At 36.8% G+C, this 23,250-nt stretch overlaps 1 protein-coding gene across 1 annotated transcript; it reads left to right on the forward strand.

Annotated features, from left to right (window-relative positions):
- The first annotated feature begins 483 nt into the window (after positions 1-483).
- On the forward strand, positions 484-22,742 carry LOC138814273 (vomeronasal type-2 receptor 116-like). Its single transcript, XM_070003278.1, is given in 7 exon segments — positions 484-578; positions 15,100-15,177; positions 15,825-16,113; positions 17,252-18,058; positions 18,995-19,222; positions 20,534-20,657; positions 21,829-22,742. Coding segments are annotated over 7 exon segments (2,535 nt in total).
- The last annotated feature ends 508 nt before the right edge of the window (positions 22,743-23,250 follow it).

Consider the following 23,250-nt stretch of genomic DNA (forward strand, 5'->3'; position numbering starts at 1 on the left):
AACAAGAGCAAGGATAAGAACCACATGGTTACCTCAATAGATGAAGAAAAAGCATTTGACAAGATCCAACACCCCTTTAGGATGAAAGTTCTGGAAAAAATAAAAATCCAGGGAACATTCCTCAATACAATAAAGGCTGTATATGACAAACCTACAGCTAGCATTATACTTAATGGCGAAAAGCTAAAGCCATTTGCTCTAAATTCAGGAATGAGAAAAGGATGCTCTCTCCACTCCTCTTCATGTAGTATAGAATGCCTAGAGAAGATGCAAACATCAAGGAAATCCAAGTAGGAAAGTTGATGTAAAACTCTCCCTCTTTGCAGATGATATGATCCTGTATTTAACGAACCCCATAGATTCCACTCCCACGTTACTCGAACTGATTGGAAACTTTAGCAAAGTAGCAGTGCATAAAATTAACCCTCAAAAGTCAATGGATTTTCTATATGCCAATAATTAGAAGAGTGAGCCATAGGCGGTATGACCCTCACCGTAATTTGCTTTCTCAGTGGCCTCTCTGAGTGGGGCATGCTCAGTGCAGCTCTGAAAAGCTTGACCTTTGACCTGTGCTTAAGGTTAGGGTCCCCCTCACAACCCATCCTGAGTGGAGGCAGCCTGGCCTGCCATCAGGAGAGGGAGTTACAGAGTAATTATTCTACTCTTCTTTTTACATACAGAAATGTTTATTTAAGAATATGAAATGGGATTTTCTTTCACAGATACTGATTATTTCCAATTAAATAAAAATACTTGATTTAAAAAAAAATAATGAGAAGAGTAAGGCTGAAATCAAGAAAGGAACTGGTTTTGTAATGTTCGCCCACAAATAAAATATCTAGAAATCAATTTAACAAAAGAGGTGAAGGACCTCTATGATGAAAACTTTTAAAACCTGAAAAGGGAAAGTAAAGCTGAATTAAACAAACCTCCTATGCTCCTGGATTGGTAGGATTAACATCATGAAAATGGCAATACTGCCAAAGAACATCTACAATTTCAATGCAATAACCATAAATATCCCAACATCATTCTTTATGTTTATTCTTTTCAGAACTCTCCATACTGTTTTCCAGACTGGTTGAACAAATTTACATTCCCACCAACAATATCATGGCCATATCTTGTCAGCATTTGTTATTGTTATCTTTTGATAATGGCCATTCTAACCAGGGTGAGTTGAAATGAACGTGGTGTTTTGATTTACATTTTCTTTATGAAAGGGGATCATGAAAATTTTTTCATGTGTCTATTGGCCATTCTTATTTCTTATAATAAGAAAGCTCTCTCTAACTCATTAGCTCATTTATTACTCGGTTTTTGTTTCTTTCACTACTAAGTATATTGTTTAGCTTTAAGTATATTTTGAAATCAAAGGATATTTTGATATGAAGCTGTTCTCTGATGGACACCTGTTTAAAAAACTCTCAGAAGTGGGAGTGTTGGTGAATAGGGGAGCTCTAAGTGGAGTCTTTTGAGGAATCTCCATACTTTCCAAAGTGGTGAAACAAGTTTACACTCCAACCAACAATTCAGTAGGGTTCCTTTTTGGCCATCACCCCTCCAATATCTGTTGTTATTAGTTTTCTTGATTCTAGGAATTCTAACTGGGGTGAGGAGGAATCTCCAGAGAAGTTGAGCATTTCTTTTTTTATATAATTTTATTGTAAAAATACTGTACAGAGGGGTTACAGTTGCATGAGTAAGATAATGAGTACATTTCTTGTTTTTTTTTATTTTTTTTGGGGGGGGGTCAGGTCGTGGGGCTTGAACTCTGGGCCTGGGCGCTGTCCCTCAGCTCTTCAGCTAAAGGCTAGCACTCTACCACTTGAGCCACAGCGCCACTTCTGGCGTTTTTTTCTTTTTGCTTATGTGGTGCTGAGGAATCGAACCCACGGCCTCAGGCATGCAAGGCAAGCGCTCTACCACTGAGCCACCTTCCCTGCCCCAATGAGTACATTTCTTATCGAGCATTCCTACCTTCTTCTTTGTTTTTCCTCTACGATCTCTTCGCTCCCTACTTCCCCAACTTCTCTCTCCCCATCTCCTGGAATTGTAAGATTCATCATCAACATAGTGTCTTATACATCTCATTTTTACAAAGGGTCATTCTCTAACCTAATTTCAGCATTTTGTTATTTTCCCTTCCCCTCACCAAATTAGAAAAATGTATATACAATATTCAGGGGACCGGATTCAAATACACTGAAAATAGGAGTTATGCCATGGGAGAACATACAAAAAAAATGACATGGTATATTATAAATACATTAAAAACAGCAAGAAAGAGAAAAACCACTTGTGTCTCAATCTTGGGGTTGATTTCTCTTAGCATCATATTTTTTTATTGTGAAAACACCGTACAGAAGAGTTACAATTACATGGGCAAGATAATGAGTGCATTTCTTATCAAGCATTGTTGCCTCCTCTTTTGTTTCCCCTTACCATCCCTTCCCATCTCCTCCCCCCCCCCCCCCCCCCCCCCCGCCACCCCCATACCCACCCACACACGAAAGTTGTAAAGTTCGTTTTTCCACATAACGACTTGTACATCTCATTGTTCCAATGGGTCCACATGTATCCCTATTTAAACTATTTTTTCCCTTCCCCTCCACAAATTATATCAACATCAAATACAATGAAAGCAGGGTTTTTAGCGTGGGGAGGGACATACAAAGCAACAAAGAAATCATCTTATAAATATGTTAGAAACAATCTCATGAATTCAAAAATATTTGAATACTTATCTTGAGGTTCATTTCACCTAACATCAACTTATCTGACCATTTCTGCTTGTCTCAGACATATACTAATTATTGAAAATAAGGGAAAACATGAGACCTATGTTTCTTTGGGCCTGGCTTACTTCACTTGATATAATTTTTTCCAAGTCTTTCCATTTCCTAACAAATGACATTGCCTGTCATTCTTTCTGATGGAGGCATAGAATTCCATTGTGTATATATACCACATTTTCTTGATCCATTCATCTACTGAGGGGTATCTGGGTTGCTTCCATATCTTAGCTATGGTAAATAATGCTGCAATAAACATAGTTGTGCTGGTAGCCTTAGTATGGTCTTGATCATTTGGATAAATTCACAAAAGTGGGATTGCTGGGTCTTATGGGTGCTCTATGTGGAGTCTTTTGAGGAACCTCCATACTACTTTCCAAAGTAGTTGAACAAGTTTACACTCCCACCAGCAATGCAGTAAGGTTCCCTTTTGTCCACATCCGCTCCAGCATCATCTTATATGGTCATATGTACATAGCTTTTAAACTTTCCTAATTGTCCTAGATGTATACTAGTTGTTGCAAATAAGGGAAGCCATGGGACGTATGTTTCTTTGGGCTTGGCTTACTTCACTTGCTATAATTTTTTCCAAGTCTTTCCATTTCCTAACAAATGGAGTAGTGTGAGTCTTTCTGATAGAGGTATAGAATTGCATTGCATGTGTGTGTGTGCACACACACACGCATGTACCACATTTCTTGATGCACTCATCTACTGAAGGGCATCTGGGTTACTTCCATAACAGCTATGGTAACTAATGCTGCAATAAACATAGTTGTGCTGGTAGTTCTGATATGAACTTATTTGTGATCGTTTGGGTAAATGCTCAAAAGTGGGATTTCTGGGTCACAGAGGAGCTCTACATGTAGTCTTTTCAGAAACCTCCATACTGCTTTCCAAAGACGTTGAACAAGTTTACATTCCCACCTACAATGCAGTAGGGTTCCCTTTTGGCCAAATCCCCTCCAGGACCTGTTGTTATTATATTTCTTGATTATAGCCATTCTAACTGGCATGAGGTAGAATCTCAGTTTTTTTGATTTGCATTTCTTTTATGGCTAGAGAAGTTGAGCATTTCTTCGTGATTCTATTGGCTATTGTTATTTCCTCTTCAGAGAAGTTTCTTCTTACATCTTTAGCCCACTTATTTATTGGGCAGTTGTTTCTTTGAGGATTTGTTTTTGGGGGATTTAATTTTTTGAGTTCTAAGTATATTTTAGATAAGAGACCCTTGTCGATTGTATGGCTAGTGAAGACCACCTTCCAGTCCTTGGGCTTTCTATTGATCTTGCTGGCTATGTCCTTTGCCATGCAAATGCTCTGCAGCTTCATACAATCCCATTTGTCCAACCTTTCTTTGATTTGTTGTGTTTCTCTTTCTTTTTTATGAAAATTTAATCCTCTGCAGAGGATCCCTAAAGATTCTCCTATTCCTTCCTATATTGTTTTCAGGGTGTTTGCCTCGACTTCGAGGTCTTTGATCCATTTAGTTTACTCTGGTACAGAGATATAAAATAATCTATCTTTATTTTAATACAGGTGTTTAACCAATTTTGCTAGCACCATTTACTGAAGAGGCCGACTTTCTTCCATTCTATTTTTTTAGCTCCCTTGTCGAAGATTAGCTGGGTACGTGTCTGTGGGTTCATTTCTGGGTCTTCAGTCCTATACCATTGGTCCTCAGGTTCCTTTCCCAGTACCAAGCTCTTTTGATTACTATGGCTTTGTAGTAGATTTGAAATTCAGTCTTGTTACTCTAGCACTGTTCTCTCTGCTAAAGATTGTTTTTACTCTTCGGGGTCTTTTATTGTTCCATATGAATTTTTGGATTGCCTCTTCTATTTCCTTGAAGAATGAGGTTGGCATAGTGAAAGGTATAAAATTGAATTTATAGATAGCCTTTGGCAGTATTGCTATTTTCACCATGCTAAGTTTTCACCATGCATGGGAAGTTTTTCCACTTACTCAGTTCTGTTTTAATTTCCTTTTTCAGGTTTCTAAGATTTTCATCATAGAGGTCCTTTGTTTATTAAGTTAACTCTTAGTTATTTTATTTTTTGTGGGCTATTAAAAAAGGAGTTGCTTTGCTGATTTCAGCTGCCCTCTTCTCATTGATGCCAGACAGAAAAGCCAATGATTTTTGAGGGTTAATTTTATGCCCTGCTACTTCATCAAAGTTTTGAATTAGTTTGAATAATTTGGGAGTGGAGTCCATGGGATTCTTTAAATACATGATCATGTCAACTCCAGAGAGGGAGAGTTTAACTTCATCTTTCCATATTTGGATCCCCTTTATGTTTGCATCTTGTCTTATTGCCCTAGCTAGGCATTCTAATACTAGGTTGACAAGAAGTGGAGAGACTGGACATCCATGTCTCGTTCCTGAGTTTAGAGGAAATGGCTTTAACATTTCATCATTAGGTATAATTTCATCGTAAGTATAAGGTTTGTTTTACACAACCTTTATTATATTGAGAAATGTTACATGGATTCTTAGTTTTTTCAGGGCCTTCATCATAAAGGGGTGTTGGATCTTGTCAAATGCTTTTTCTGCAATTATTGAGATAATCATATGGTTCTTATTCTTGCTCTTGTTGATGTGATGAATTATATTAATTGATTTTCATATATTGAGCCAACTTTGAATTCCTGAAATGAATCCAGTTTGATCGTGGTGTATGAGTTTTTTGATGAGTTGTTGAAGTCAATTGGCCAAAAGTTGGTTGATAAGTTTTGCATTGATGTTCATCAAAAAACTGAATCTATAGTTCTCTTTCTTTGATGAGTCCCTGACTGGTTTTGGGATAAGGGTTAAGATGGCTCCATAGAGAGTTTAGTAATGAACTTTCACTTTCAGTTTCATTGAAGAGTTGGAAGAGTATTGGTGTGAGTTCCTCTTTGAAGTCCTAGTAGAATTCAGTTTTAAATCCATCCAGTCCTGGGCTTTTCTTGTGTGAGAGGGCTTTTATTGCTCTATTTTGATGCTTGATATAGGTCTGTTAGGTTGGGTTAAATCATCTTGGTTTAGTTTTGGCATGTCGATATTTGCTAGAAAATTGTCCATTTCTTCCATTAGCATAAACGTTGGAGAAGTATTCCGTATAATGTTCTGAACCTTGGTTTATTCTGTGGTGATGTTTCCGTTCTTATTTCTGAGTTTGTTTATTTGGGTGTGTTCTCTTCTTTTTTCTGATAAGATTTGCTAAGGTTCTCTCAATTTTGTTATTTTTTTCAAAGAACCAACTCTGTTTTGTTGATTATATGGTTTTTTCTAGTCTAATTCATTTAATTCTGATTTAATTTTAATTATTTCTTTCCATCTGCTGGATGTGGTTTATCTTGCTGCTCTTTTTCAAGGAGCTTCAGGTGTCTCATTAAATTGTTAGCTACAGATCTCTTCAATTTGTTGATGTAGGAACTCAGAGCTATAAACTTGCCTCTGAGTATTGCCTTTGCTGTGTCCCAGGGGTGCTGGTGATTTGTGTGTTCATTTTTGTTGAATATCCTGAATATTTGAATTTCCTCTCTAATCTCTTCCATGGTCCACTGGTAGTTCAACAGTGTGTTGTTCAGCCTCAATGTGTTACAGCATTTTCTTTGGTGGCTTTTGGTGTTGAGTTCTAATTGTATTCCTTGTGGTCTGAGAGAATGCAGGGCATAATTTCAATGTTTCTGAATTTGGACAAATTATCTTTGTGACCTAAAATGAGGTCTATTTTGCACAATGTACCATTTCCTGCTGAGAAGAACGTGTATTCTGATGCTATTGGGTGAAATATTCGGTAGATATCTGTTAAGTCTAGATTATCTATACAGTTGTTTAGGTCTGAGGTTTCTCTGTTTAGTATTTGCTGAGTTGATCTATCCAGCGGGGATAATGGTGTGTTAAATTCCCCAGCAATTAATGTTTTTGGATCTGTGTGTGATTTTAGGGAAAGTAGGGAAAGTGTTTCTTGGGTAAATTTGTGTGCTCCATTGTTTGGTGAATAGATATTTAGAATTATAATATCCTCCTGAAGAAGAGATCCCTTAAATAGTATATAGTGACCTTCTTTATCTCTTCCTGCTAATTTTAATTTGAAACCTACTTTATGTGATATTAGGATTGCAACTGCTGCCTGTTTATGGAGGACATTTGCTTGGTAGATTTTATTCCAGCCTTTCACTTTGAGAATATGTTTGTTTTTTTGGGAATGTGTGTCTCTTGAAGGCAGTAGATAAAAGGATCATCCTTTTTGATCCAACTAGACAATCTACAACATATAATTGGAGAGTTAAGTCCATTAATATTTAGAGTTAGGACTGAGAGGTGTTTGGTCGTTCCTGCCAGGTTATCTACCTTCTTGGAGACTGTGCCAACTGGATCCTTTTTGTGATTCTTTGATACTCTGTTGGGGGCTGTTTCTTGGTCTTTATTGTGCTCTTGTTGGTTTTCTATGTGTAGGACATCTTTAAGTATCTTTTGTAGGCCTGGTTTGGTAGAGATAAATTGTTTCCATTTTTCTTCATTGTGGGTACAGTATTCATGATTGACAGTTGTCTGTCTGTAGAATGTGGCATACATCATTCCAGTCTCTTCTTGCTTTCATTGTCTCTGCTGAGAAATCTGAAGTTATTCTGATTGGTTTCCTTTTATATGTGATTGATCTTTTCTCCCCTAAAGCTTTAAGGATCCTTTTCTTGGTCTCATCATATCCTGTACAAATTACTATGTGATAGTGGGATGTCTTGCTCTGGTCTGGTCTATTTGGGATTTTAAAGGCCTCATGCATCTGAGTGGGCCTATCTTTTTGCAACTTTTGGAAGTTCTCTGCTAGGATCCTGTTAAATCAGTTTCCTAGACCTTTAACTTCTGTCTCTAGGCCCTCCTATACACCCATTAGCCTTAAATTAGGCCCTCTGATAGTGTCTTCTAACTATTGAATAGTTCTGTCATATTTCTTGGATTTTTTTTCAATACTTGTCTGTTCTTTCTCTATAATGTCTAGGCTGTATTCAATCCCAGAGATGTGATGTTCTGCATGGTCTAATCTACTGTAAAGACTTTTTACTTTGTGTTTTCTTTTCTTTCCTTCTAATTGTTCAGATTTGATGGTTTTAACTTCTTTGTTGGAGCTCTATTTTAGATCGTGTATGGACTTCTTTACCTCCTTAATTTGGTTTTCAGTGTTCATTCTCCAATCCTTTATTTGATTCATTATACTTTCATTGCACTCCCTTTCCTTCTGTTGGGCTTCATTCAGCATTCCCTTTGTGGCCTCCATAGATTCCTCCAGCTTTCTTTTTGTGGATGCCATGAATTCCTCTATTAATCTTTTTTATTCTCATCCCGCTCATGCACTTCCTGTATTAATATTTTATTAGCTTCCCCATGCTCATGAAATTCCTGTATTAATCTTTGGTTAGCCTCAACATGCTCACAAAGTTCCTGTGTTAATCTTTGGTTAGCCTCATCATGCTCACATGTTTCCCTATCACACTCTCATAAAGACCTTTGCAGGCTTTCAATCTTTCATTCAGCATGTTTACCAGTAGTGTTTGTAGAGCATTTTGGGAACTCTCTTCTGGATTATTCATTAACTCTCCTGTTGCCTGATTATCTTGAGTGGGAGTTGAGATACCTGGACTTGCCATTTTTTGTTTGTTTTTCTAAGTTGTTCTGCCCATTTGCTTATGAAAGAAAAACTAATTCCATGCTAGAACTCTATTTTAAGGCAAGCATCATCCAGTCCTGTAGTTGCACAGATTTTTTTTAACTCAGTCAAAGTAAGTACAGATACAATCTAGCTCAACATATACAATCTAGTTCAACAACAAACTATTCTGGATAAATGGTCTAAGAAAGTCAAAGGAGTCAGCCGACCAGAAATTAATAGGTTTAGGGAGAAAACTAAGATTCAAAGAATTTGAGGGGGGGGGAATAGTGATGAACCAAGAACTAAATTCAGAGAGGAAAAAGATAGAAAAAAGGAGGATAGAGATAAAGGAAAAAGGAAAAATAAAATAGTAAAAAATTAAACACCTAAAATTATATAAACAATACTACAATTAAAGGAGTTAAGGCTGAGAGTTTGTAAATTGAGTATGCACACAATGAAGGATTAGGTCTAATAATCGAATACAGGTATATATCTGAGGATGAACAAAGCAGCAATTAAGTCACCCAACAGAACAAAAAACAAAACATAAAAATACCGAAAGGCAAAGAGTAAAAAAAATTTAAAAAACTACGCATACCTAAAATAAAAATGATGAAAAAAGAAAACAATTTAAAAAATTTAATTAGGTAGAACAAAGAGTTCTTCGAGTTTATTGGGGGTGGGCAGGATCTTGTGTCTCCCCTGTGTCCATAACCAGTCTCTTGGTGGAGTCTCTGGTTTGCTTGTGGTGTTTGGTTTTCCTGTAGCTTGATTGGTTTCTTAAATCAGTTTTTTTGAGCAAGCAGAAAGAAACTCTGCCTTAACTGGGACTTTATATCTCTTCTCCCAGGGTAGTTCAGTGGGAGGGAGATCTGCTTTGAGTATCACAAAAGAGGTAGATGGCTGTTTCCTCTAGCTTGGAGTTGCTGCGATGAGGCTAGGCGTAGGGTTGAGGCTGACAGAAATCAGTAACTTTTCCATGAGGGGCTAGCTCCTGAGACATTCACACCGCTCAGCCTGGAACCATGCCCAGGATTTATGTTTACTGAGTTTCAATTAATTTTCTTTTACCCCTCTGGCCACTGGGTCTGCTGTCTATGCTGAGGTGGGACGGGGCAGCCTCTGGCTCTGTTTTCCCAGTGAAGAAATTCATTCCTCCATGGATGGAGCTACCTCTGCCTGGGAAGGGCAACTTTTCAGCAAGTGTAGCTGAGCCCCACAGGTCAGGTTCCTTTGACTTGTTGAATTTCTTCTTCCAAGGCCTAAGTTATGTGCTAGCTGCTCTAGCCAGGTCTTTGTCAGTATTAAAGATGGAGTATACAGGTGGACCCATTGCAACAATGAGATGTACAAGACGTTATGTGGAGAGAGCAGGGAGATGGGAAGGGAAGGAAGGGAAGGGGAAACAAAGGAGGAGGCAACAATGATTGATAAGAAATGTACTCATTACCTTGCCCATGTAATTGTAACCCCTCTGTACAGCATTTTCACAATACAAAAAAAAAGATGAATTTCTTCTCAGGTGGTGGGGGAGGAGCTACCTTCCCACTGCTGTTCTGTGAGAAGGAGTGGGGATGTCTTGGGGGTACTCACTCCTTTCTCTTGGTTTCCAGACCATCCATGGTCTGCGACTGTCTATGGTAATCAGGATGATTTCCGCTCCTTGTCAGTTCTTGATGGTGGTAATTAGAATCTGCTCAAACACTGCCTGTGGTACCTTGGTCCCGTGCTCTCTCTGTTGATAAGGCGGCTGCGGCAATGGACACCAATGAGAACTGTTTCCTAAATCAAGGTGCCTGAATACTTCCTCTCTGTCCAAACTCTCTGCACTACGATGGCACTCTTGGTCTGACTTTCTAGCCTTGGACTTTTCACTAGAACACTAAAACTGGCATTTATGCAAGAACTTGCTTAGCCCCGAGCTTCTCCTCTGCCATCTTCCTCTGGAGTAAAGTTTAGCACTTCTTCATGTGTCTATTGGCCGTTCTTATTTCCTATTCAAAGAAGTCTCCCTTTAAGTCTTTAGCCCATTTATTAATTGGGCAGATGTTTCTTTGAGGATTTGTTGTTAGGAATTTTAATTTTTTGAGTTCTAAGTATATTTTAGATATGAGACCCATGTCTGTTGTCTGGCTAATGAAGATCTCCTCCCAGTCCTTGTGCTTTCTCTTGATCTTGTAGCCTTGCCCTTTGCCATGCAGAAGCTCTGCATGGCAAATCCCATTTGTTCAACCTTTCTTTGATTTTCTGGGTTTCTGTTCTTTACTAAGAAAGGTATGGCCTGTGCCAAGGAGCTCTAGAGTTTCTCCTACTCTGGCTGCAGTGTTTCAGGGTATCTTCTTTTACTTCAAGTTCTTTGATCTATTTGGAGTTGATTCTGGTGCAGGGTGTTATATAAAGATCTAGCTTTGGTTTTCTACAGGTGTTTCACCAAATTTGCCAGCACCATTACTGAAGAAGCTATCTTTCTTCCATTCTATTTTTTAGCTCCCTTATCAGAAATTAAGTGGCTATAGATCTATAGGTTCATTTCTGGGTCTAATGATCATATTAAAGCTACCAGCACAGCTATGCTTATTACAGCATTATTCACCATAGCTAAGATATGGAACCAACACAGATGCCTGTCAGTACATGAATGGATCAAGAAAATAATATATATATATATTATATATATAATTCCATTCTATATATATATATATATATATATATATATATATATATATATATATATATATAGAATGGAATTCTATGCCTCCATCGGAAAGAATGACACTGCACCATTTGTTTGGAAATGGAATGACTTGGAAAAAATTACATTAATTGAAGTAAGCCAAGCCCAAAAAACATAGGTCCCATGGTTTCCCTTATTTACAATAACCAATATATGTCTAAGATAATTTTACCAAAAAGCAGAAAAGGTCAAAAGCTACATACGTATGACCATATAAGATGATGCTAAGTGAAATGAACCCCAAGATAGGGACAGAAGTGGTTTTATCTTTGTTGCTGTTGTTTTTAATGTATTATGTGACTTTTTTTCTTTCTTTTTATGTTCGTCCTCCATGGTACAACCCTTGTTTTCAATGTATTTTATTCCGATGCCCTACATTTTGTATGTACATTTTTTCTAATTTAGGGTGGGGAAGGGAAATAACAAATTGCTGAAACAAGGATACAGGTTGACCCATTGTAACAATGAGATGTACAAGACACTATGTTGAAAACAAGCTTTATAACTTGGCGGGAGGGGGGGAGAGAGGAGTTAGGAATGTGGGAAGGAAACAATGCTGAATTGGAAGTGTGCTCATTACCTTACTCACATAAATGTAACCCCTGTACAGTATCTTTATAATAAAAGAATACATATTTTAAAAATTCACATTCTGTGATCTTTCTATTAAGCTTGTTGCTTATGTCCTTTGCAAGGCAGAACCTTTTAGGTTTGATGTATACCCATTTATCAATTCTGCTTTTCATTTATTCTGATTCCCCTATGCTTTCCTATAGAAGTTTCATGATTTCTGGCTTTACATTTAAGTCTTTGATGCATTTTGAATTGATGTTGGGACAAGAAGATGTGTGGTGGACAATTAGTTTCAGTTTTAGGCACATGGATATCCAGTTTTGCCAACATCATTTTTTTCAACCCATAATATTGGCTCCATTATGTAAGACCGATAGGTAGAGGTCTTTGTGTTCCTTTCTGGGTCTTATATTCTGGTCCACCATTTATCCAGTAGCAACATGTTATCTTTACATGGCTCTGTAATCGAGTTTGAAATTTGGTAACATTATTCATGCAACACTGTTCTGAATGCTAAGTATTACTTTGGTGTTCATTGTTCTTTTTATTTTCCATAATTTTTTGATTGTTCACCTCTCTCTTGAAGAATTTTGTTGGGATTTCAATGGATATTGCACTGAATTTGTAAATTTGTTAATTTGTAAATTTGTAAATTGCTTTGGGCAGTATTGCGATTTCTCATAATGCTAATTCTTCCAATCCAGGAATACAACATATCATTCCATCTGTTTAGGCCTTACTCCACTCCCTTTTTCAAATTTTTAAAGTTTTCACTATAGAGGTCATTCACCAATTGGATAATTCCCAGGTATTTTATATATTTTTGAGGCAATTGCAAATGAAGTTGTTTTATAATTTCAGCCTGATCTTCTTTCAACAGCATAAAGAATGGAAATTGATTTGGGGGGGCTGATTTCATACCTGGCTATTTTGCCAAAGTTCTAGATAAATGCTAAGACTTTGGGGAGGACATTTCCCCTTTAATGTCATCTTTCAAAAGGAATAATTTTATTTCTTGCTTCCCTATTTGGTTCCCTTAAATGTTTTTCTCTTGCCTACCACTCTTGCTAGAAATTCCAATACTATGTTGACGAGGAATGAAGAAAATGGATATCCTTGTCTTTTTACTGATTTTAGGGAAATTTTTTTTTACCTATTCACCACTGAGCATAATGCTGGCTGTAGATTTGTCCTATACAGCCTTTAGTATATTGGGGAAATTTTCAAGGATTCTTAGGTTCTCCGAAGCTTTTATTACAAAGGAGTGTTGGATCTTATCAAAGACTTTTTCACTGTGGATCAAGATGATCATGTGGTTTTTGCCCTTGCTTCTGTTGATGTGTTGTAATATGTTAACTGACTTACATATGTTAAACAAGATTTTCATCCCTGAAATAAATTCAGTTTGATCCTAGTGTATGAATTTTCTCATCAGTGTTTGGATTCTATTTACCAATATTTTGTGGAGAACTGTTACATCAAGGTTCATTAAGGAGATAGATCTTTTTTAAATTATACATATATATATATATATATATATATATATATATATAAAATGAAAATACTGTACAGAGGGGTTACAATTACATGGGCACCCATTGCAACAATGAGATGTACAAGTCGTTATGTTGAAGGGAGATAGATCTTAAGTTCCCTTTTCTCAATGCATCCTTATCTGGTTTGAGGATAAGTATAATACTTGCTTCATAGAATGAATAGTATTCCCTCAATTTCTATTTCATTGAAGAGTTTGAGAATAACTGATAATAACTGGTAAGTCTCATTTATAAGTCTTTTATTCAATCTCCTTGTTTGTGATGGGTCTGTTTAGATATTTTATTTTATATATTTGGTTTTATTTTTTACTGTTACTGTAGAGTTGCTATTAGAGTTACATGAGCTAGGTGATCAATAATGAGGACAATTATTTTTGAAGCATGTCTTCCCTTTCCATCCTGTCCTCATCCACAAATGGACAGTTCATTTTCCACGTAGTGTTTAGTATCACTTTTGTCCTTTTTCGTCCTTGTTCCGCCTTTTATGACCCCTCCCTTGCTCTTCCAAATACAAACAAGAGAAAAGGTAAGGAGAACGAGAGACAGAAACAACATCAAATAAAAATGTCTTCTATTTCTTTGTCTTACAGTTCATTTCTTTGAGTTGGGGGGTATTTTTTTGAGCTATGAGGCCTTTGTCTGATAAATGAGGATTTTCTCCCATTTTGTGGGCTATTTATCTTGTTATCTATGTCCCTTCCTATGCAGAAACTCTTCACTTTGATACAATCCCATGTATCCAATCTTTCTTTGATTTGTTGTCATTCTGGATCATTGTGTACAAAGTTTAGCCCCATTCCTAGAAGGCTTAGCATTTCCCCTCCCCCTTCCTATAATATTTGCACACTATCTTGCCTTACATTGAGGTCTTTGAACCATTCAGAGATTATTCTGGTGCAAGGTGTTCTATGAGTATCTAGCTTCAGTTATCTGCATGTAAGAATCCAATTTTGCCACCACCATTTGTGTAAAGCTATCTATCTTCCAAGCTGTGTTTTCAGCACCTTATCAAATATTAGGTGGCAGCAGTTAGGGAGACAGGGGTACAGCTATGTGTTATGGGTCTGATTTCCATTCTAGTCTAAAGAATTTTCTCTTTATATGCATTTCACTTGTGAAAGTTTGATCACAAGACAGATTTCTGTAGATGTCACAGTCAAAAATTTAATTATCCTTTCATCTTTATGTCTATTACTTTGTATTCTTCTCTACATTTGCTTTTTTAAATTACTGTCATCAACTTTTAACAAACCTTTATCACACAATTTCATTCTTTCTTCTTTATTCCTACTTACCCATTATTCTCCAATATGTGTTTGTTCAATAAGATTTTCTTCTAGATCACTATTTTCTTCATTTTAGAAGACTGCACGAATATGATAGGTTTTCGTTGTGATCATTTCACATATACCAACATTTTATATTAAACAAGTTAATCCTTTCATTAGTCTGTCCAAGGTGACTTCATTGTTTCTTTTTAAACAATGCCAGTTGATTTCATTACATTAATTTTTTTGACTATGCACACATGCACACGTGCTGCACACACAAACACACACACACACACACACACACACACACATGCACCATGATACACACAGACAGGACACCGAGAGAGAAAGAAAGAAGAAAGAAAGAAAGAAAGAAAGAAAGAAAGAAAGAAAGAAAGAAAGAAAGAAAGAAAGAAAGAAAGAAAGAAAGAAAGAAAGAAAGAAAGAAAGAAGTAAGGAAGGAAGAAGGAAGGAAGGAAATAAAGAAAAAACTTTGATGTTCTTTATTTTGCTCTATTGGCTCCTTTTCAGTTCTCAACCTAAATATATTGGAAAGACAGTAGTGATCAATGCATTTGACCATGGAGACCATGGAACTGAAAATTCAATGTAAAGCTTGCTTACAATTGGCTCCTCAACCCTCATGGATTGGGTTCCTTTCTCCATGATGATTTCCTTGTATTGGATGCATCCCTTTTGCATAAAAAAATAAAATTCCCTGTCCTGATATTTGAGCTCTTGTTCTAGTTTTTATTTCAGTAAGACCTGTTCAGCATATTGGATCTGTGAGCACACCTTGCTATAGAATTTTCCATCAATAACATTTTGCTTATGAAAGTTGCTCTTAAACTGAACATTTATTAGTTAGCTTGACATACCATATGAACACATAACAAAAACTAGATGATTTGAAACACAAGGTTTATTTTTTCACCCAGGTGTACTTAGTTGCCCTGAGATAAAGGCAACAGAATATTTCCTGTCTCATTAAAACCTAATCTAACAGACAATAGCTTTCTATTCTGGTGCATGTGGTAATGGGGAAAAGCAAGCTCTCTTCTGGTTTAAGTAAGTGTCTCAATCTCTTTCATGATATGCTCCTTTCATGTACTTACCTAATCCTATATACAGGCATGAGACAATATGACCTAACAGAGGGTAACGTTTTAACATATTCATTGGCAAAGAAATAAGGATTTACTGCACCAAAGTTGTAAGTTTTGAAATACTCCTCAATTTCTATGCTCATTATGCAGGTTTATCTTCAAGAATTATCAGTTTGTTTTGGCTTTGGCTTTTGCTATTGAAGAGATCAACAAAAACCCTGATCTTTTACATAACTTGACTCTAGGATTTGAAGTCTATGATATTCAATTCAGAACTTGGACCGTGTATAAGAATCCCTTCATTTGGCTCTTTGGGAAGTACAAGATTCCAAACTATTCTTGTATAAGAAACAGCAGGTCTATAGCAGTACTTACAGGACCATTAGGAATAACATCTGACCAAATTGGAACATTACTGGGACTCTACAGATTTCCACAGGTGAGAGTGGAGGTGTAGAAAGGTGTAAAAATGTCAAATTTGATGTCATTTCAGGAGTTAGAAGAGAATGGTAGAAATGTACTGGATTTATGAAGCTATCAAATTTTGTGGTATCCAAGAGAAAGTACTCAATGATAGTGAGATATATAGATATAGATGTAGATATTTCCACTGTTTGGAAGAGTTGGAGCACACAATGAGATAATTTATTGTTGCAAGCTTTATCATTAATTTTTTGTAAATGAATCAGGAAATGGAAAACGACTTTGCAGTGTGAAGATATGTTGGGCTACTCCTGTAATTTAGACTATTTCAGAAACTTGTATCTGCAATTAACCAGCAACAAGCAGAAAGTGAATAAATGGCTCCAAGTGGTAGACCCATCAAGAGAGAAAAATCCACCAAAGTGCATAAGGACATGAGTTTGTGCCTCTATACTGGCTTGTAACTGCACATTCACACATAGAGACATGCAAGGTATTACGTTGAATGAAGTAAGTCAGGCTCAGATCAAGAAGGGAGAAATGTGTTCCCTCATATGTGAAAGTTAGATCTGAAATATGAGCATGTAATATGAAATAAATATGGAATACACACATAGCCTCTTACATATATACATGATCAATCTGACTAAAGTATGGTATATATATATACATACATATATATGAGTGTGTGTGTGTGTAACTCCACGCTTTGATTTTTATGATCTACTCACAGTACAAAATAATAAACACCAGAGAGCTGAAGAATATCTTTTCTGAGAGGAGTAGGTGTTGAGGGAAAACATGAGAAGAATATAGAATGGATGGTTGGGAAAACAACAGAATATTCAGTATGTGTTTGTGTGTGTGTGTGTGTGTGTGTGTGTGTGTGTGTGTGTGTGTGAAAATAGAATTAGGAAGGTCAGGGAATGGATGGAGTTGATATAGATTGAAAGGATTGATGAAATTAGTGACAAAGATCAAGAGACATTTTACAAATTGATAAGGTGTACAACTACTCAAAAACAAATTATATTACTTTTTTCAAAAACTAAAATGAAACCTAATTCAACTGCTTCTTCACATACTTCAAGACTCAGATTTTGATGAATGGCAATCCTCTAATTCATGAAGCATCTGGTTTTCTGTCCCTTTAGCTTACCTTTGGGCCATTTGTTCATGCCCTGAATGACCATCACAAGTTTCCTGCTCTCTATCAGATGGCCCCAAAGGACACATCAATAGCCACAGCCATTGTCTCCTTACTGCTTCACTTCAGCTGGAGCTGGGTGGGACTGTTGAATTTACGAGATGAGAATGATTTGTGGGTTCTTGCTGAATTGAAAGAAGAGATGGCCAAGAACAGAATTTGTATAGCCTATGAGCTAGTTGTCTCAAGCCAATCAACATCATATATGTTAAAAGCCATGTCAGTTTATAATGAGATAAATAAATCTTCAGCAAATGTCCTCATCATACATGGTGATAATGATTCACTAATAGTTTTAATAATGGGCATTGAGCAACTTTTAATAAAAGGCAAAGTTTTCATCATGAACTCACAGTGGGAATTCACCATGAAAAGGAGATATTTCATGTTAGGCTCACCGCATGTTCTTCTTATTTTTTCACACCATCATGCAAATATTTCTGGATTCACAGATTTTGTCAAGACAGTTAACCCTTCCAAATACCCAGAAGACATTTTTCTTGCTAGGCTGTGGTTTCTGTTGTTTAATTGCTCAGATGCTGAGTCTGACTGTGCTACATGGGACAACTGTCCTCATGACGCCTCTTTGGATTGGTTGCCGGGGCTTATTTTTGACATGAATATGTCTGAACACAGCTACAATATATACAACTCTGTACATGCTGTAGCCCAGGCTCTTCATGAGATGCTTTTTCATCAAATAGAAGTTCAAACAATGGTAAATAGAAAAGGGACAGTGCCTTCCCATGCACAGGTAATTTAATCTATGTTGGATGGCATGCACCATGAGTAGAGGCACTTCCTGAAATATGTCTTATTCTATGAAATTAATATTTCAAATTATTTTTCCAAACCCAGAAATTTGTTTATGTTTACATGTGAGGTACTCTGAACATGACTTCATATACTCATAAGAAAAAAAGCCATATTATTAATAAGAATAAATATGATTCTGTAAATTGTTTTTGTATTGCTGCTCCTGGGGCTTGAATTCAGGGTGCGGGTGCTGTTCCTGGATTTCTTTGTGCTCAAGGTTAGCGCTTTACCACATGAGGCACACCATTACTTCTGTCTTTTTCTGAGTAGTTTATTGGAGACAACTCTCATGGACTTTAAGCCCAGTCTGGATTTGAACTATGATCCTCAAATCTCAGTCTCCTGAGTACCTGGGATTACATCCAAGAGCACCTAGCAAGTAACTTATGAATTTGTTTAGTTACGAATAACCTCAACATCCCACAGCTAATGACTTGAAAACTGTAAATTCAGCTTTTCCCTATACATTTCATTATTAATAGCAAACTGTGACTTGCTGAACAGAATTTTCCATATTTTTCATATGTGACCTAACTTCATTCAACTTTGGAAATAAAAATCTAGCAAGCTCAAACTATACACATTCATTTTAAAAAGTGCTTATAGTAAACTGTAGCAAGGCAATTGAGGGTCATTCATGACTATGTCATATTGATTTCTCTTGCACAAATACTTGTACTCCTTTTCTGAGTGACCAGGACTCAGAAAGATTATTTTTATTCCTCCATAGATTTTTTGTAGATACTTCAATAGTTGATGGTGCTATTCTTTAATTCAGAATAAGGGATAAAAGGCAGTCAGGAGCTTTACTTAATTCAAATTTTCTATCATAACTTTGGGACGTACTTCACCATAACATGATGTATCTCTTCAGCTACTCCATTTTCTGAAGAACACCGAGTTTTACAATCCTGTTGGAGATCAAATGATTTTGGATGAGAAAAGGAAATTGGAACCAGAGTATGACATTCTGAATATTTGGAATTTTCCAGAAGGTCTTGGACTTGAGGTGAAAGTAGGAAAGTTTTCTCCATATGCTCTCCATGGTAATGAACTGTCTTTATCTGAAGATATGGTAGAGTGGGCCATAGAAACTACAGAGGTGGGTTGAATCTAATGCTAATAATTTTAAGGACAAAAAATAAGCAAAATCACCCTTTAAATTTATAACTGGCTGAGTGCCAACAACTTACTCTCATAGTTACTCAGACAGATAAGATCTGAATGTTAGGCTTAAAAATAATCCCTACCAGGACAGTCCTTGAGAATGTTATCTCCAATTAACCACCAAAAATCTGGAAGCTGAACTGTGACTCAAGTAGTGGAATGATAACTTTGAGCAAAACATGCTTAAGGCCAGTACCTACACCTTGGGTTATGGCCCAGCATCAGAACTAAATATATTAAATGTGTTCTTAGTTCTTGATTCAGAATACTGTCATAAATTATAAGTAGTAGTTTTCTAAGAGGTATCCTACAGAGTGATAAAGTAGTTGACAAATAATGTGGTGGGAAGCTTTACTGTGTTCCCTTATGTAGAGATATCATTCAATGGTTAGTTGACCTGCTATTTAAGCATCTCTGCTGAAGAGAATCATTGAAGGCTACTGTATCAAGATTCATTCTTCATGGCCACCAGAAACATAATGGTGGGCCTATAAAATGGAAGTCTCAGTCATAGTGGCTCACACCTGTAGTCCTAGATACTCTGGAGGCTGAGATCTGAGAATTGGGGTTCAAAGCCAAACCAGGCAGGAAAGTCCATGGGACTCTTATCTCCAATTAACTATCAGAAAACTCTGTGGCTCAAATGGTAGAGTGCTAGTCTTGAGCTGAAGAGCTGAGGGACAGTGCCCTAGCCAAGTTCAAGTCCCACAACTGACGAAAAAGAGAGAAAGTTCTGTAAGGTTATAAACTGGGACTTACTTCCTCACCATAGGTTCCACCATTTTAAAGATCCCATACTGTTGTGTAGTTCAACAAGCTAGAAAACAAGCTCGTAGCACATAATTCCTTAGGAATCTGGGATCTGGAATTGATAACACAATTCAATTTATCATCTGCTCTTAGCTACATTGAAACATTATACTTAATAGTTTGATTCTTTAAAAGAATGGACTTAATGGAGCATGTATCAGTTCAAGAAGCAAGTAATTGTGCAAATAATTATAAATTTATGTATAAGATATACCTTTATATATTTGATTATACTATGGTCTCTCTCTTCAGAAAGTACCACATAATTTAAGAATAAAAAGTCATTCATAAAGACTAGAATTATTTTATCAGCAATACAGTACATTCTTCTCTCTATACAATATTAAATAAAATTTTAATTAATGGAAAAAATAGACTTTTTAGAGTTTTAACTATGTAAATTTGAAGAGTTACTGACAGACCAGATTTTCCTCAGACTCCTCGCTCTATCTGCAGTGAGACTTGTGGTCCTGGATTCAGGAAATCTCCTCAGGAGGGAAAGGCTGCCTGTTGCTTTGATTGTACGCCTTGCCCAGGGAATGAGATTGCTAATGTGTCAGGTAAGTCCATGACTTACAATGAAACTTTTCATCTTTCCTGTTTTCCTCATCCAACCAAGTCAATGCAAAACTTGTACTTTATAATGACAGAGCCCATTTGGCTTCTCTCTGTTAATAAATTTTTGAATAGAGATAAAGGTGGACCCATTGCAACAATGAAATGTACAAGATGCTATGTCCAAAAATGAACTTTACAACATTGGCTGGGGGTGGGGAAGATGGAAAGGCAGGGATGGTAAGGGGAAAAAAAGGAGGAGGCAACAATGCTTGATAAGAAATGTTCTCATTACTTTGCTCATGTAATTGTAACCCCTCTGGACGGTATTTTCACAATAAAAACCGTATTAATAAAAATATAGATAGATAAAAATAATAATTTAATTTTGACATGTAATTTGCTAGTTGAAATGTGATAGATCATGGCCTTGAATTACATAATTTTGTAATATTTTTCACTGTATTGCAGGCAAAATTATCTGTGGAAATCCTTCTTGTAACTTAGGGCTAATATAAGTGTAAACTCCTATAAGAAAGTAAACACAAGTCTTATTAGGACTGTGCTGAATTTTACATTTTGTTCACACAGAAACATAGATCATGGACATCTTTATTTCTCTCTGCCCAGAACTGTTTTTGACAGAAAACAAGTATTCAGAAAGGTGGATTCACTTTAAGAAGTGAGCATGACTATTGAGAGTTCAAGAGTGTTTTCTCTGTTCCTACTGCTTCCCAGATGAGGTGGAGAGAAAATTCAAGGGTTGAATTCAAGGAAATGCAACAGGGATAAAAATAATGTTTTACAATATGTGTAGGAAAGGGTAAGCTTTATTATTTACAACTTTTAATTGGATTGCAAAACAGGGCACAGTTCTATTAATAAGTGTTAGCACAAAGTGTAGGAAATTGTTGATAGGAGATAAGGCTGCCCCAAATGGCACATAATCAACACATGTTTCCTTCCAATGAAGGAAAAAAAGAACTTGAAGAAAAATGCCAGAATAAAGAAGAATATGATAATGGGAGGAGGTTATGGTTTAGAAAAGAAATAAAAGTATATTTAGGATACTTAAAAATAACATGTTACAATTACATCTAAGGGAACAATTTCCTAATTTCTTTGAAGTAAAAGAAGTTCAAATGAGAACTAATGGTAACTTACACTCATTACCAGAGATGGACCAGTGTGTGAAATGTGCAGATCATCAGTATGCCAACACACAGAGAAATCAGTGCCTCCGGAGAGATCCAAGTTTCCTGGCTTTTGAAGATCCCTTGGGCATGGCTCTGGCCTGCATGGCTCTATGCTTCTCTATGCTAAGTGCTTTTGTTTTGGGGATATTTGTGAAACACCAAGACACTTCCATTGTCAAGGCTAATAACCGGACTCTCAGCTATATCTTGCTCATCTCCCTCAACTTCTGTTTCCTCTGTTCCTTGCTCTTTCTTGGACGTCCCAACACAATCACGTGCATCCTGCAGCAGATCACATTCGGAGTTCTCTTCACTGTGGCTGTTTCCACAGTGTTGGCCAAAACAGTGACTGTGGTCCTGGCCTTCAAGGCCATTTCTCCAGGGAGAAGGATGAGGTGACTGATTTTATCAGGAGCTCCTAATTTCATCATCCCCATCTGCACTATCATCCAGGTGACCCTTTGTGGACTCTGGTTGGGAACCTCTCCTCCCTTTGTGGACACAGATACACACTCTGAACATGGCCACATCATCATCCTGTGCAACAAGGGCTCCCTCACTGCTTTCTACTGTGTCCTGGGATACCTGGGCACCCTGGCCCTGGCCAGTTTCACCCTGGCTTTTCTGGCCAGGAACCTGCCTGACACCTTCAATGAAGCCAAGTTCCTGACCTTCAGCATGCTGGTGTTCTGCAGTGTGTGGCTCACCTTCCTACCTGTCTACCACAGTGCCAAGGGGAAGGTCATGGTGGCAGTGGAGGTTTTCTCAATCTTGGCCTCTACTGCAGGACTCCTAGGCTGCATTTTTGCCCCAAAATGTTACAACATTTTGTTAATGCCCAGTAGAAATTCTCTTCATGGCTTCAGGGATAAAAGACATAGTAGGAGAAATTAGCTTTCTTATAATTAGACTCCTATGTTTATTAGTATACAGAAGGTCTGATCTAAAGCTAACGTAATTTTCCACTATTTTATTAGTTTGCATTGTAGAATTTTTACTTCAGTGAATAAGTGTCTTTTGCTCCATATCTTAGCTATGCTGAATAATGCCAACCCAGATGTCCCTCAGTAGATGATTAGATCACAAAAATGTGAGATATAAATGAATTCTATGCCAGAAAGAATGACACCACCCCCATTTGTTAGAAAATGGATAGACTTGCAAAAAATTATATTAAATGAAGTTAGTCAGGCCCAAAGAAACATAGGTCCCATGGTTTCCCTTATTTGCAGTAATTAGTATACATCTAAGATAATCTTACCAGACAAGGAAAAAAGCTCAAAATCCATGCACATATAACCATATAACATGATGTTAAATGAAATGAACACCATTATAGGAACACCAGTGTTTTTTTCTTCGTTGCTGTTGTATTTAATGTACTTATAATGTACTTTGTGAT

Source organism: Dipodomys merriami, unplaced genomic scaffold, assembly GCF_024711535.1.
Source record: "Dipodomys merriami isolate MVZ:Mamm:240054 unplaced genomic scaffold, mDipMer1.0.p SCAF_6, whole genome shotgun sequence".
NCBI classification, from domain to species: Eukaryota; Metazoa; Chordata; class Mammalia; order Rodentia; family Heteromyidae; genus Dipodomys; species Dipodomys merriami.